Source organism: Thamnophis sirtalis, unplaced genomic scaffold (genome assembly GCF_051295495.1).
Source record: "Thamnophis sirtalis isolate CommonGarterSnake01/CBP01778 unplaced genomic scaffold, rThaSir2_p1.2 scaffold_5, whole genome shotgun sequence".
Taxonomy (NCBI): domain Eukaryota; kingdom Metazoa; phylum Chordata; class Lepidosauria; order Squamata; family Natricidae; genus Thamnophis; species Thamnophis sirtalis.
In genome coordinates, this window is record NW_028261385.1 from 9,716,962 (window position 1) to 9,731,674 (window position 14,713).

The 14,713-nt window shown below is 45.8% G+C and overlaps 1 protein-coding gene across 1 annotated transcript in view; it reads left to right on the forward strand.

Annotated features, from left to right (window-relative positions):
* Window positions 1–11,044, forward strand: part of ARK2C (arkadia (RNF111) C-terminal like ring finger ubiquitin ligase 2C) — a 153,809-nt gene extending 142,765 nt beyond the window's left edge. The window contains exons 7-8 of the mRNA XM_087717064.1: window positions 4,715–4,821; window positions 10,808–11,044. Coding sequence (XP_087573190.1) covers window positions 4,715–4,821; window positions 10,808–10,925 — 225 coding nt within the window. The 3' untranslated portion in view covers window positions 10,926–11,044. The remainder of the gene's footprint in view (window positions 1–4,714; window positions 4,822–10,807) is intronic.
* The last annotated feature ends 3,669 nt before the right edge of the window (window positions 11,045–14,713 follow it).

Sequence of the window (14,713 nt, forward strand, 5' to 3'; positions counted from 1 at the left end):
CATGCATAGGCTTTGGGAGGCCTGTAGAGCAGTGTTTTTCAACCTTTTTTGTGCAAAGGCACACTTTTTTCATGAAAAAAATCACGAGGCACACCACCATTAGAAAATGTTTAAAAAAATTTAACTCTGTGCCTATATTGACTATATATAAAGTAATTCTCCCACGGCACACCTTACACTATGTCACGGCACACTAGTGTGCCGCGGCACAGTGGTTGAAAAACACTGCTGTAGAGTGTCTCTGGAGGTGGGGGGGGGGGCAAAAACAAGAAAAAAAATACGGCCTGGGAGAACACCTTGCAGGCCTCCCAAACCCTCTGCACATCCATTTTTGCAAAGGGGGCAGGGTTTCAAGAGGCCAAAAATGCTGTATTCGGTGTATAAGACGCACCCAGATCTTCACCTTCTTTTTTGGGGGAAAAGTGTGTCTTATACTCCGAAAAATATGGTATATACTGCTTCAGAGGGCTTTACAGCCTTCTCTAAATGGTTTATAGAGTCACCATCAATCTGGGTCCTCATTTTACTGTCCTCGGAAGGATGGAAGGCTGAGTCAACCTTGAGTCGGTCAGGATTGAATTCCTGGCAGCGGGAAGAGTGAGCCTGCAATATGGCATTTTAATCTATGCATCACCAGAGGGTTTAAGTACATGAAATCGTTTAGATATTGCACAATAGAAATTTTAAATATAATGTCCTTTACTTACAACCACAATTGAGCCCAAAATTTCCGTCGGTAAGCAAGGCAATTGTTAAGTGAGTTTTGCCCCCCTTTACCACCTTTCGTGCCCCATTGCTAAGTGAATCGCTGCAGTTGTTAAGCTAGCAGTACAGTTGTTAAGTGAATCTGGTTTCCCCGTTGACTTTGCTCGTCAGGAGGTTGCAAAAGGGGGGCCACATAACCCCCCCCCACGACATTGCAACCGTCATAAATATGAGTCAGTTGCCAAGCATCCAAATGTTGATCATGTGACTATGGGGATGCTACAATGGTTGTATGGGTGAAACATGGTCATAAGTCACTTTTTTCCGCGCTGTTGTAATTTCACCAAACAATAGCAATAGCAATAGTAGTTAGACTTATATACCGCTTCATAGGGTTTTCAGCCCTCCCTAAGCGGTTTACAGAGTCAGCATATCGCCCCCACAGTCTGGGTCCTCATTTCACCCACCTCGGAAGGATGGAAGGCTGAGTCAACCCTGAGCCGGTGAGATTTGAACCGCCGAACTGCAGATAACAGTCAGCTGAAGTGGCCTGCAGTACTGCATTCTAACCACTGCGCCACCTCGGCTCTTCAACAATAGCAATAGCAATAGCAGTTAGACTTATATACCGCTTCATAGGGCTTCCAGCCCTCTCTAAGCGGTTTACAGAGTCAGCATATTGCCCACAACAACAATCTGGGTCCTCATTTTACCCACCTCGGAAGGATAGAAGGCTGAGTCAACCCTGAGCCGGTGAGATTTGAACAGCCGAACTGCAGAACTGCAGTCAGCTGAAGTAGCCTGCAGTGCTGCATTTAACCACTGAGCCACCTCGGCTAACAAATGGTTAGTAAGTCAAGGACTACAGTATATCACCAAAGTGAGCACACACACCCTTACCTTTTGTAAATATTTAAGTATATCTTTTCATGTGACAACACTGAAGAAATGACACTTGGCTACAATGTAAAGAAGTGAGTATACAGCTTGTATAACAGTGTAAATATGGTGTCCCCTCAAAATAGTGGCAACCTGTGAAGCTCTGGTGAACTCCATGCCCCAGAGGGTTAAGGCAGTGCTGGAAAATAATGGTGGTCACACAAAATATTGACACTTTGGGCTCCATTGGGACATTGTTACTTAGGGGTGCACTCACTTTTGTTGTCAGTAATTTAGACATTCAATTTCAATTTCAATTTACTTTATTTGTATGCCGCCCTTTTCCCTGAAGGGACTCAGGGCGGCTCACAGTTCAAGGGAGAGGAAAAACAGACAAAATTACAAAACATAAAGACCATACATAGTTAAAATGCACAGCAATCATACCATTCGAGTGGGGCAGCAAGTCTTTAGCCCCAGGCCTGTCGGAACAGCCAGGTTTTAAGGGCTTTGCGGAAGGCCTGGAGGGTGGTAAGGGTACGAATCTCCACGGGGAGTTCGTTCCAGAGGGTCGGAGCAGCCACAGAGAAGGCTCTCCTCCGGGTAGTCGCCAGTCGACACTGGCCGGCTGATGGAATTCGGAGGAGGCCTAGTCTATGGGATCTTATTGGTCTAGTGGAGGTAATTGGCAGTAGGCGGTCTCTCAAGTAACATTAATGGCTGTGTGTTGCGTTATTTTGAGGGGACAGCACATTTACACTGTTATACAAACTGTATACTCACTACTTTACATTGTAGCCAAGTGTCATTTCTTCAGGGTTGCCACATGAAAAGATATACCGTATTTTACGGAGTATAAGACACACCTCCCCCCCACTAAAAGAGGGTGAAAATTTGGGTGCGTCTTATACACTGAATGTAGCCCCACCCACCCACCGTCCCCCACCCTTTGGCCTCTGCCTCCCAGCAATTTACCTCCTTGCAGCAAACGTGGAAAATGGGGTTTGTGGAGGCTGCAATAGGCAATAGCAATCCCGGCAGCCTGAAACAGCTGATGATTGGGAGGCACAGTTAAACTGAAAGTGAAACTTGCTGTTCGCTCCAGGAGGCAAATTGCTGGGAGGCAGAAGCAGATTTTTTTTTTCTTGTGCTAATCAGGCTGTTTGCTGCAAGAAAAGTCAATAACTATAAATGCCTGTAGAATGTGCAAATTATTAGACTTATTTTTTAAAGACTGCTTTATTATTGTTCTAGACAGCTTAACAAAATGAAGAAGCTTTTTGAAATAAAGGCTTGATCTGAAGAGGCCCAGTGCTATTGTATCTTCTTTTAGATAGCAGAGAATAACTATACTTCCAGAAAGCAGATCAATTTTAACAGCATCTGTACAAGTATAATCTGAAATTTAACACCACAAACAGTGTATATTGTCTGTACTGTTTGCTGTTTCTTGCAAGGAGGCAAATTGCTGGGAAGCAGAAGCAGACTTCCCCCCCTTGTTTTCCTCCCCAAAAGCTAGGTGCGTCTTATATTTCGGAGCATCTTATACTCCAAATGACTGTTGTGTGTTTTAAATTATGCATTGTTTTGTGTCGTTTTAATTTTTGTTTGCATCCCCCTTCCCTGGTTTGAGTTGTGAGCCGCCCTGAGTCCCCTTCAGGGGAAAAGGGCGGCATATAAATAAAATAAACATTCAAACATTCAAAAAATACGGTACTTAAATAGTTACAAAATGTGAGGGGTGTACTCACTTCTGTGATATATAGTATCTGTACCTATGCAATGTTCATTTTTCTTTTACAAGGAACAAATGGGGAACATAGATTACTTCTTATGTATCCATTATTCATAAAGCTGTGCTAAATGGTTAGAAAATGAGCTTCGGTGAAACCCAATTCCACCACACACCCCCTTCACACCCCCTTCACCTTTTCCATTAGGATTATTTGCAAACATTGCTGAATCCAGACTGATATTGAAAGATTAATTGCTGACTTCCAAACGCTGGTTGGAAGTTGTTTAGGAAACAGTAGCAAAAATGTATCTATTTTTGAATGCCACGGTTTTTCATTTGCTCCTTCAAAACCAGATAACAAGTGTCATCTAAGATCTAGTAGTGTAACATCTCGCTTAATTATTTTCCCTACTTCAATTAAAAGGTCTTTTTTCTAAAACTTTTGCATTTTCACACAAAAACACCTTGTAGGTAAATACGTCCCAAATGTGCTACCCCCTTGCCAATACTTTCAGTCTGTTATTGATACGCTTTCCTTTATTTTAAATGATATTGATTTAAGCACCGTTTCTGTCCATGCAGAAGTACCAAAATGATGATGTAAAGTTTTAGGGAACAAAGTTAAATTTGTTTTCCAAGCCATCTTAGAATAGAGCCCAAACACAGCCTGTTTGGGATGCCAGGTAATACAGGGGCCGTATGGAGGCTCAGGGAGGGAAGTGGTGGGCCAGGGCAGGATGGGTGGGGCCAGCCAGGGGTGGGCTTTGCGGGTTCGCCGAACTGGGCAGATCCTTAGCTAGAAGATCGCTTGAATCCGTGCGAATCCGCAGCAGCCTAGTGGTTCCCAATTACGGTTCCACTACATTAGGTGGTTGGAGAGGAATTTACACTGAAAATTCTACAGAAGGATGAGACCAGTTCTAGTTTGCAATTCAACCATTTCTTAGGGGAAGGGTGGCTAATGGATGCACCTTGCCTCCTCCACACACACCCCCCTCAGTGAGAAGCATTCTCAGTACACAAAAAGCAGGCCTCCCGGGAGTTCCAGAAGTCCGGAAATGGGCCTGTTTGTGGCCTCTTGGGGTGGGGGGCCTCTGGAGCTTGTGGGAGGCCATTTTCACTTCTCAGAGGAAATCTGAGAAGGACAAAAACATCCCCTCCCACCATGGTGCTTGAGGCCAACTGGGCCACGCCCAGGGGAGTGCAGGAGGACGAGTACTGCCTGTCACACCCCACGGCCCCACCCATCATGGCCACACCCACCCAGCAACCCGGAAGAGAACCCATTGCTAAATTTTTTGAAGCCCACCCCTGACCTCTCCGCCTTGCTACCTTTCATTGGAGTAGCGTTTGTTGTGACACTGTTTTTGTGTCTGTGTGTGTCTTTGCCGACAGCGATGGCCGCAGGAAGACAAGACAGAAAAGGAAGAAGGGGAAGAGTCAGATACTGATGAGAAGTGCACAATCTGTCTCTCAATGCTTGAAGACGGCGAGGATGTGAGGTATCATTTATTCTTACAGGAACTTTGGAGTCTTTTATTGTGTTGTCCTCCGATTGAGTTTGAGTTTCATTTTATTTATATGCCGCCCTATTCCCTGTGGGACTCAGGGTGGCGCACAAACCCGAAGGAGGGGAAGGGAAAAACAGAGAAACTACAAAAGTACAGGGCATTTAAAAGGTTCCACCACAAATGCGCGCACAACAAAAGCGCGCCTGACTAAACCGCGGTGTCTAAAGCGCGGTGACAAAACCGTGCGATGAATGAGCGACTAATTAGCCCTAAAGCGCGCCGACAAAAGCGCGCCGACAGAAGCGCGCTGTAACGTAACCCTCAACCTAACCTTCAACCTAACCCTCAACCTAACCCTAAACCTAACCCTAAACCTAACCCTAAACCTAACCCTAACCCTAACCCTAAACCTAACCCTAAACCTAACTGTAAATCTTACCTTAAATGAAATCGCGCTTCTGTCGGCGCGCTGTTGTCGGCGCGCTGTTGTTAGCGCGCTTTTGAAATCGCGGTTTTAGCGCCGCAGTGTTGTCGGCACGCTTATGACGTTTGCGCTTTTGACGGGTCACGCATTTAAAAAACAACCAACAGCCGCACGATTCGAGAGGGGAAGGGAACTCATCGACCGCAGGCCTGCCGACACAGCCAGGTTTTAACGGCTTTTCGGAAGGCCTGGAGAGAGGTGAGGGTCCGAATCTCTGCAGGGAACTCGTTTCAAAGGGCCGGAGCCGCCACAGAGAAGGCCCTCCCCCGGGTAGTAGCCAGATGACATTGGCTGGTAGACGGAACCCGGAGGAGGCCTAATCTGTGTGATCTAATGGGTCTTTGGGAGGTAATTGGCAGCAGGCAGTCTCTCAAGTACCCAGGTCCAATACCATGAAGGGCTTAGGGATTGACAGAAGGGATTGATAGCGAGTCCTTAACTCTTGCTTTACAGGGTCATAGTTTCTCTTAGTCGCCCTTCATTCATTCCCTCAGGCTGATATTTGGGACTGGAGCAGAGGTGGTATTCAGCAGGTTCTGACCAGTTCTGGAGAACCTGTAGTGGAAATTTTGAGTAGTTCGGAGAACTGGTAAATATCACCTCTGGCTGGCCATGCCCCCATCTATTCTCTGCTTCCCAAGTCCCAGCTGATTGGGAGGAAATGGGGATTTTACAGTATGCTTCCCCTGCCATGCCCACCAATCCACGCCCACAGAACCAGTAGTAAAATAATTTGAATCCCACCACTGAACTGGAGCTGTTGACAAGGTGGTATACAGCTTGACACAGAGGGTCTATGGCAAGTTGCCATGGCCAACTCACTGCCCAGGCCAACCTGCCCAGGCCAACTCAACAAGTAACACCAATTATACGAATATTGAAGACATAGTTGAATAGAATCATTAAAGGACACCATTTTTTTTAAAAAAAATATTAAATTGAATTGTTGAATTGTCCCATAGAGAATTGTCCAGCGACGAGTTGTCCCCATTCTGGACAAAGAAAGTCTAAAAGTTTTCTCCTATTCTGAACATAAAAATTAAAATACAGAATTTAAATTTCTGTCCTGAACATAAAAATGCAGGCTTGATAAATTGGTGGAGGTGGTGGTGCTGGAGGAGGAGGAGGAGGGGGGGAGGAGGGGGAGGAGGAGGAGGAGGAGGAGGGGGAAATAGAATTCTTTATTAGCCAAGTGTGATTGGACACACAAGGAATTTGTCTTTGGTGCAGAAACTCTCAGTGTACATAAAAAGACAAGATACATTCGTCTAGGATCATAAGGCACAATGCTTAATGATAGTCATAGGGTACAAATAAGCAATCAGGAAACAATCAATATCAATATAAAGCGTAAGGATACGAGCAACAAAGTTACAGTCCTGCAGTCATAAGTGGCAGGAGATGGGTGATAGGAACGATGAGAAGACTAATAGTAATAGTAATGCAGAAGAGGAGGAGGAGGAGGAGGAGGAGGAGGAGGAGGAGGAGGAGGAGGAGGAGGAGGAGGAGGAGGAGGAGGAGGATGGGATCCTTGGCGTTATCTGAGCTTGCTTGTTTTCTTGCAGACATTTCATTGCCCAACTCGGTAACATCATCAGGGCTGGAAGAGAGTAGAGTTTGTGGAGAGGAGGAGGAGGAGGAGGAGGAGGAGGAGGAGGAGGAGGAGGAGGAGGAGGAGGAGGAGGAGGAGGAGGAGGATGGGGTCCTTGGTGTTATCTGAGCTTGCTTGTTTTCTTACAGACATTTCATTGCCCAACTCGGTAACATCAACAGAGCTGGAAGAGAGTAGAGTTTGTGGAGAAGAGGATGAGGAGGAGGAGGAGAAGGAGGAGGAGGGGGGGAGGAGGAGGAGGAGGAGGAGGAGGGGGAGGACGGGGACATCCCAAAGTCCCATGCCAGCCAGTCTTGTAGTCCCATGACCATAGCAGTCCCATGAAGTCATAGTGCCAAGTTTTGATAAAATCTTTGGCCTGTTGTTATTAGTGGGGATCGTAGGCATAGAACCTAGCTCTGGTTACTATGGAAATGCGGTCATTATTGTCCTGGCAGCCTGCAAGAGATTTTGGGTATCCCCTTGCTAAGTAGGTATGTTTTTTTAGGCTAGAGTTTGTAGCTAGAAATAAAGCTTAAAATCCTTTTATTTACTAGAGTATTTATTGCCTTGGGATCGAAATGAATCAACTACAATGCATGGACACCTGATCAATGCCTTGATCCATAGCAAACGATAATATCTCAGTCTGTTACACGGTAGATCTTATTTTGGAGTGGGGGGGGACTTTGGTGCCTTCTAAGACTGGTTTGCTTCATTACCCAACTGGGTCAAATCAGAAGGAAGGAAGGAAGGGAAAGGAAAAGGGGAGAGAGGAGAGAGAGAGGTGTTGTGGCCCATCGGCTGCCAGCCCTTCCAGCCGCTGAATCAGAAGAGGGGGAGGCAGCGTGGGAGTCAGGGACAGCATTAAGGCAACCCGAGAGCTCTGAGGTGGAAGAGGGAATGGAGCTATCAGAGATAAGAGACAGAGGCAGAGCCTGGGCCATTCGTCAGCCCTCAGATGGAGAGTCAACGGCCCCCAGGTCTGGAGGTGGCTGATGAGGAAGAGGAGGAACATCTGGGTCCAGTGTCTGATGCGTGGATTCGCAGAAGGCAGAGGAGAGGAGTGGCTGATGAGGAAGAGGAGGAACATCTGGGTCCAGTGTCTGATGCGTGGATTCGCAGAAGGCAGAGGAGAGGAGAACAGTGGAAATCTATGGGCCGGTCCTTGGGACGGAAGAGCCACTGCTACTAGCGAAGTCCCATCTTAGTTCTGGGGATAAAAGAGAGGGGGGCAGAGATGAATAGATGTGGCAGACAAGTATTCATCTTCTGGTCAGATGGACTTGTTAGCCTGCTGTGTGAGAGAAACTTTTTGCTGGGGCTGCTGGCCCTTGTAATTAAAGGAATCTTTGAGTTCACTTCAGAGGGTTAGTCATGTTTAGGGAGCTGGTCAGAACAGGGGGGGGGAGGGAGGGAGGAAGGAAGGAAGGATTGAAAGATGCTGAACTCAGGAAGGAAGGAAAGAAATGAAAGAGAGAAAGAGAAATAAAGAGAGAGTGAAAGAGAAAGAAAGAAGGAAGGAAAGGAGGAAGGAAAGAAAGGACAAAAATGAAAGAGAGAAAGAGAAGGAAGGACTGAAAGATGTTGAACTCAGGAAGGAAGGAAAGAAATGAAAGAGAGAAAGAGAAATAAAGAGAGAGTGAAAGAGAAAGAAAGAAAGAAGGAAAGGAGAAAGGAAAGAAAGGACAAAAATGAAAGAGAGAAAGAGAAGGAAGGACTGAAAGATGTTGAACTCAGGGAGGAAAGAAATGAAAACGAGAACGAAAGAAAGAAAGAAGGGAGGAAGGAAAGATCCTGAACTCAGGAAGGAAAGAAATGGAAAAGAGAAAGAAAGAGAAAGAAGGAAGGAAGGAAGGAAGGAAAGATGCTGAACTCAGGAAAGAAGGAAGGAAGGGAAGGAAAAGAATGAAAAAGAGAAAGAGAGAAGGAGAAAGAGAAGGAGAAAGAGAAGGAAGGAAGGACTAAAAAAGACTGAACTCAGGAAGGAAGGAAAGAAAGAAAGAAGGAAAGACATGAAAGAGAAAGAAGGAAGGAAGGAAAAATGAAGGAGAGAAAGAGAAAGAAAGAGAAGGAAGGAAGGAAGGGAAAGGAATGAAAAAGAGAAAGAGAGAAGGAGAAAGAGAAGGAGAAAGAGAAGGAAGGAAAGACTAAAAACGCTGAACTCAGGAAGGAAGGAAAGAAAGAAAGAAGGAAAGACATGAAAGAGAAAGAAGGAAGGAAGGAAAAATGAAGGAGAGGAAGAGAAAGAAAGAGAAGGAAGGAAGGAAGGACGGAAGGAAGGAAGGGAAAAGAATGAAAAAGAGAAAGAGAGAAGGAGAAAGAGAAGGAGAAAGAGAAGGAAGGAAAGACTAAAAAACGCTGAACTCAGGAAGGAAGGAAAGACAGAAAGAAGGAAAGACATGGAAAAGAAAGAAGGAAGAAAGGAAAAATGAAGGAGAGAAAGAGAAAGAAAGAGAAGGAAGGAAGGAAGGAAGGGAGGGAGGGAGGGAAAGAAGACATTATCTAATTTGGGTAACAAAACATCTGCAAGAAAACAGCCAAGTTCAGACAGCACTGAAGACCCTTCCTTTCAACCCTGGGCTGCAAACAATCTCCTCTATAGATAAAATATCGGCATATCTTAAAGATCACTCAAATGAGAGATATAAACGAGACTGGAAAAAATGGATTGACTATATACAAAACAAATACGGGACTAAGAAATTCCAGTTAGCCTAAGCTTAAGATCAGGAATGACTTAAACTGTTCAAAGTTAGTGTAGCAGGAAGAAGCTAAGATCAATGTAGAGATGTTATTAACTTCTTTTTTTAATTTCTTTTTTCTCAATATATTTTAGACTGTGTTTGTTAAAAATCTATACCGTGTACGGGCTCTGGGAAGTCGGGGGGGGGGAGGGAGGTGGGGTGTTGGGGGGGAGGAGGATATATACTATGTGTTAGATTTCAATGTAATGCGACTTCACATGTATACTGTTTCTCTTTAATTTCTCTGTAAAAATAGGACAAGTTGAGTACATTGACATATAGTGGAAATACACCAAGGGGAGGAGGAGTGGGATAGAAGAAAGATGGGTAGAGAGGGAGGGAGAGAGGATGCGAGGGAGGGTGAGAAGGAAGGGAGGGAGTGGATCGGGAGAGAGGAGTGGTAGAGGGGGAGGGGAAGTAGGGTAGAGGGGAATGATGGAGGGAAGATAGAAAGTTGGAGGGGGGCAGAAGAAAGAGGTGTATGGAGAGTGGAAGTGGTATATTGGGTTTCTATTTTGGGGGGTATCGTTGACAAGAGGAATTGCTGCGATTATTGTTTAATGTTGTATGGCCCCGGCTATGCACAGTATATATGTGAGTGTATGAAAATGAAAAATGGAAAATAAAAACATTTTATTTTAATTTTTTTAAAAAAATAATAATTTTTTTTTAATTTTATCAATTTCATATATACATTCACAATTATATGATCTCATAACTGTTATTAATAATATGTATTTATAACAATTTTTCCCTACAGTTGACAATATACTTGAAGATTGCTTTCTTAACATCCCATAGATCCATCTTATCTTACAACGGTCCTACTTCTTCTTCCCTCCCTCCCTCTTTCCTTCCCTCGTTTCTTCTCTCCTACTCCCCTTCCTTCCCTCCTTCTTTCCTTCCCTCCTTCCTTCCTTCCCTCCTTTCTTTTCTCCTTCTCTCCTTCCTTTCCCCCTTCCTTTCCTCCTTCCTTCCCCCCTTCCTTCTCTCCTACATTCCCTCCTTCCTTCCCTCCTTTCTTCTCTCCTTTTTAATTAAAAAAAAAAACTCCTCTATAGATCTTATTTTAATGCTTGACTGTTGCATCTGATGAAGACCAAATCTGGCTTCCCTGCCGGAATTACGGGGAATTTTTGTTCTTCTGTCTTGCAGGCGATTGCCGTGTATGCATCTCTTCCACCAAGTGTGTGTCGACCAGTGGCTGGCAAACAGTAAGAAATGCCCCATCTGCCGAGTGGACATTGAAACACAGCTCGGGTCGGACAGCTGAAATGAACCGCCAGGCGGGGTGGGGGCATGTGAAGCTGGCCTCCCCCCCGCCGCTCTCTTTTCGTGATCCTTACGGGCCCGTCGGGCCCTTTGACGCAAAATGTTTTGCCTTCTGAGCCATTTGAGTCTTTTTTTTTTTAAAGAAAGTCTGCAAAGCACATTCACAGATTATTTAATTCAATCAATCAATCAATCAATAAAAAAGGAGGACAAGAGGAGGAGGAGGAGGAAGAAGAAGGGTGACGACGACGAAGATGATTTGAGGGTTAAAATATCTAAACGTGGGAAGGGAGCCGAGCTGCATGCGTGGGCTTGACGCACAGAGGGAACACAGCTCAAACGCCCGGCGGGAAGAGCTAGTGGTGAAAAATGAAGGTACTTTAGCGGCTCAACGTTGGCCTTCCAATCCTACTTCTCAAAAGGGTTGTATATATATATACCTCTTGAATAAGTAGACATGCATTAGGGGTTCCTTAGCTATTTCTTATGGAGGCTGTCAGAGCATGTGCGCTTCAGAGATATTGTATTTTGATGCCCCATTAGCTTGTGATGGAAATGTCGCTGTTATATAATCTGCACCAAACACTGCATCGGGGGGTGTGAGGGGGTGTATTTTTGGCTTTGGCTTTTGGTTTTTTTTTCCAGTTTCGTTTCACTTTCTTCTTCTTTTTTTTTTTTGACGTGGTCCTTGAGTTTTTGGTTTTGGCTGAAACATGGTGAGAAGAAAAAATATATATATATTTCACGAATGAAGGCAAATATTACACGTGTCCCGGGATAATGTTGCAGGACCCAATCCGGATCGGTCACCGGGACGAGAGTTTTAATCTTCCGAGCATTCGGACTCGTGCGGGAACCCATCCTCGTGGAACTTTTTTCTCTATTGGAATATGTGCTATGGGCCCTTATGTGAGTCATATTTATGTGGTGGCTTCCTATTGGTTGATTTGGGGGTGTTGATGGCTGGCGATTGGCTGTTTTTTTCCTGTGTTGCCAAGCTCCTAAGTATATGATAAGCCGGTGGTAAATCAGCATTCCTGTTGACTGACAAAGAGACCGTTTCCCAGGCTTTAATTATTTCTCTAGCTATTTTTGTCCCTGCTCAACCAACAATCAGAGTAGCTGTGAAATTGAATGCATTGAAAGTTTTGAGTTTCACTGAGTTTCACTGCAATGTGAGGCTACCAATGAGTTCGGGTCTCCTCGTCTAAGCACTGTTCTCACAATTTGGTGGGTTAGCTTTCTCTCCGTCTGTCCTACATAGTCACAGAAGCAATCTAAGCTGGGAAACTATTCCCAGAGAAGCCTGGGAATGGGCCCTTTGTCAGTCAACCGGAGTGTTAATTTAATGCCACCTTAAGAGCCATGTAGGGATGCCGTGGCTGAGACGCTGAGCTTGTTGATCAGAAATGCCGGCAGTTCGGCGATTCGAATCCCTAGCGCCGCGTAACAGAGTGAGCTCCTGTGACTTGTCCCAGCTTCTGCCAACCTAGCAGTTCGAAAGCATGTAAAAAAGGCAAATAGAAAAAATAGGAGCCACCTTTGGTGGGAAGGTCACAGCGTTCCGTGCGCCTTCAGTGTTTAGTCATGCAGGCCACATGATCACGGAGACAGCGCTGGCTCATCAGTTTTGAAATGGAGATGAGCACTGTCCCCTAGAGTCGGGAACAACTAGCACATATGTGCGAGGGGAACCTTTACCTGTACTTAGGGGAATCTTGGAGCCAAGTGCTTGGCAGCCAGGGGTGGGTTTCAACCGGTTCGCGGCGGTCCCCGCGAACCGGTTGGTTGGCGAACCCGGAAGTAAGTAACTTCCAGGAACTGCGAAGGGCCCACCTGTCCGCCCGCCTTCCTTACCCAGTTTTGACAAGTTCTGCGCTTCCACACATGCGCAGGACGCACACAGCGCCTGCGCGATCCTCCAGGAGCAGCTGGAGCATCGCACAGATGCTAGTACGCATGCGTGTGCTGCGCGCGTGCACAAGGACGCCGCCGGCCACGTTCCAACTGAACCGGTTGGAACGGGGCGAGAAACCCACCCCTGTTGGCAGCACAAGGAAACAACAGCCAACGGCCATCAACACACGAATCAACCAATTGAAGGCACCCCATAACTACAATTCATAGGATAGTTCCAACCACATATTCCAGCAGAGAGAAATTCCCTGACTATGAGCTGCACAACGCGACTCTGAAAACTCCCGACGATTAAACCTCTGGTTCCTCGTGACCAACCTAGATTAAATCTTGCAAAATATATTACCCTCTAAGGAAAGGGGTGGGGGGTAGCGTATTCTCTCTTTCCGTGGGTGAGAAGAGAAAATGTTGTGTTGTTTTCATTCAGAAATTGTCCCGGCCTTCCCTGAGCAGCGTTTACTCGTGTGGGATCACGTTTTGTGACGAGAGGGGGAGTTTGAAGCAAAGGGAGAAATAGAGAATTGGAAAGAAATTAGAGGAGAGGCGGGGAGATGAAGAACGGGAGATTTACTTCCTTGTAGATACTCTGGCGCTGGATGCTTTTTTTAGAGCACAACATTAAGACAACGCTTCCTTCCGTTTTGATTTCTCAGTTCTCAGAGTGGAGGATACCAAGTAATTATTTCAATCAATCTCTTTCTTAAATAGTCTTCTTCCTCATAAAGTGTTGTTTTGTAACTTCCGGCCAGGTCCGCAGAGCACCATCCGAAGAAGCCCATGAGCTGTGGACTGGGTCACCCATCACTCTAAGTCTGGGATATCCAACCTTGGCAACTTTAAAACCGATGGACTTCAAATCCCAGAATTCCCCAGCTGGGGAATTCTGGGAGTTGAAGTCCTCAAATCTTAAAATCGCCAAGATTGGGCAACCCTTCTTCTAAGCCAGCGATGGTTAACCTTTTTGGTGCCGAGTGGCCCCGCTGGGCTTGGCTTCCAGGTTGGTGCAGGACGCAATTCAGGCCCAAAATGGGGCACGGAGGGGGGGTCTTGCAATCTCTGCAGTTCGCCCCCCATCCACACCCAGCCTGTTTCCTGCCTTCCATGCTTTCCCTGATCTGCGGAGATCGATGAAGGCCCTGCTCCCTCACATGGTTAGTAGAGACTCAAAGACCAGCTGGCTAGTGGGAGGCACAAGCCCACATGTGGTGGAGCTGGGCTGGGGCGACGGCTGCCATGCCCGCAGAGAGGGCTCTGCGTGCCACCGGTTCACCATCACGGCTCTAAGCCAACTTTCCTCAACCAAGCACTGGAAATTTGGGGGTCATCAATCCCAGTATAATGAGTGTTGGGTGATGCCACTGTAAGACATAATGGGGGAGGGAAGGTTGTGTAGTGTTACTATGAACCTATCCACTGTGGTTGGTCAACCGAGGTTTATGGCTTAGCGTGAGATGTGAACCTGGCCGATTGTAGCTTAGTCAGTGGACTGTGGCGAATCAAATCATGGCTTAGCATGTAGTATGAACGCAGACGTCATTAATGCGATAATGTAGCCATTGGCCACCTCTTAATAACCAGATTACAGCCAAAAAGGGCTTTTTTTTTGTATATTCATGACAAGAAGAAGGATACTTAAACTACTGGATGAGCTGTGTAGACTTTTAACACGTTTTTGAGGCTTTAGTAAGAGTTTCTTCAATTGAACGAAAACTGGCTAAGTCTGACTATGTGCCATCCAAATTGTAGATGACTCTTAGTGACCACATAGGTGGACTCTTCCAGAATGATTTGTCCCTGAGGTGGCTTTTTTAGAACTTCTAGCAGTGAACACACTTGAATTGAGTCTTTCTGATAGATCAGGGGTGTCATACT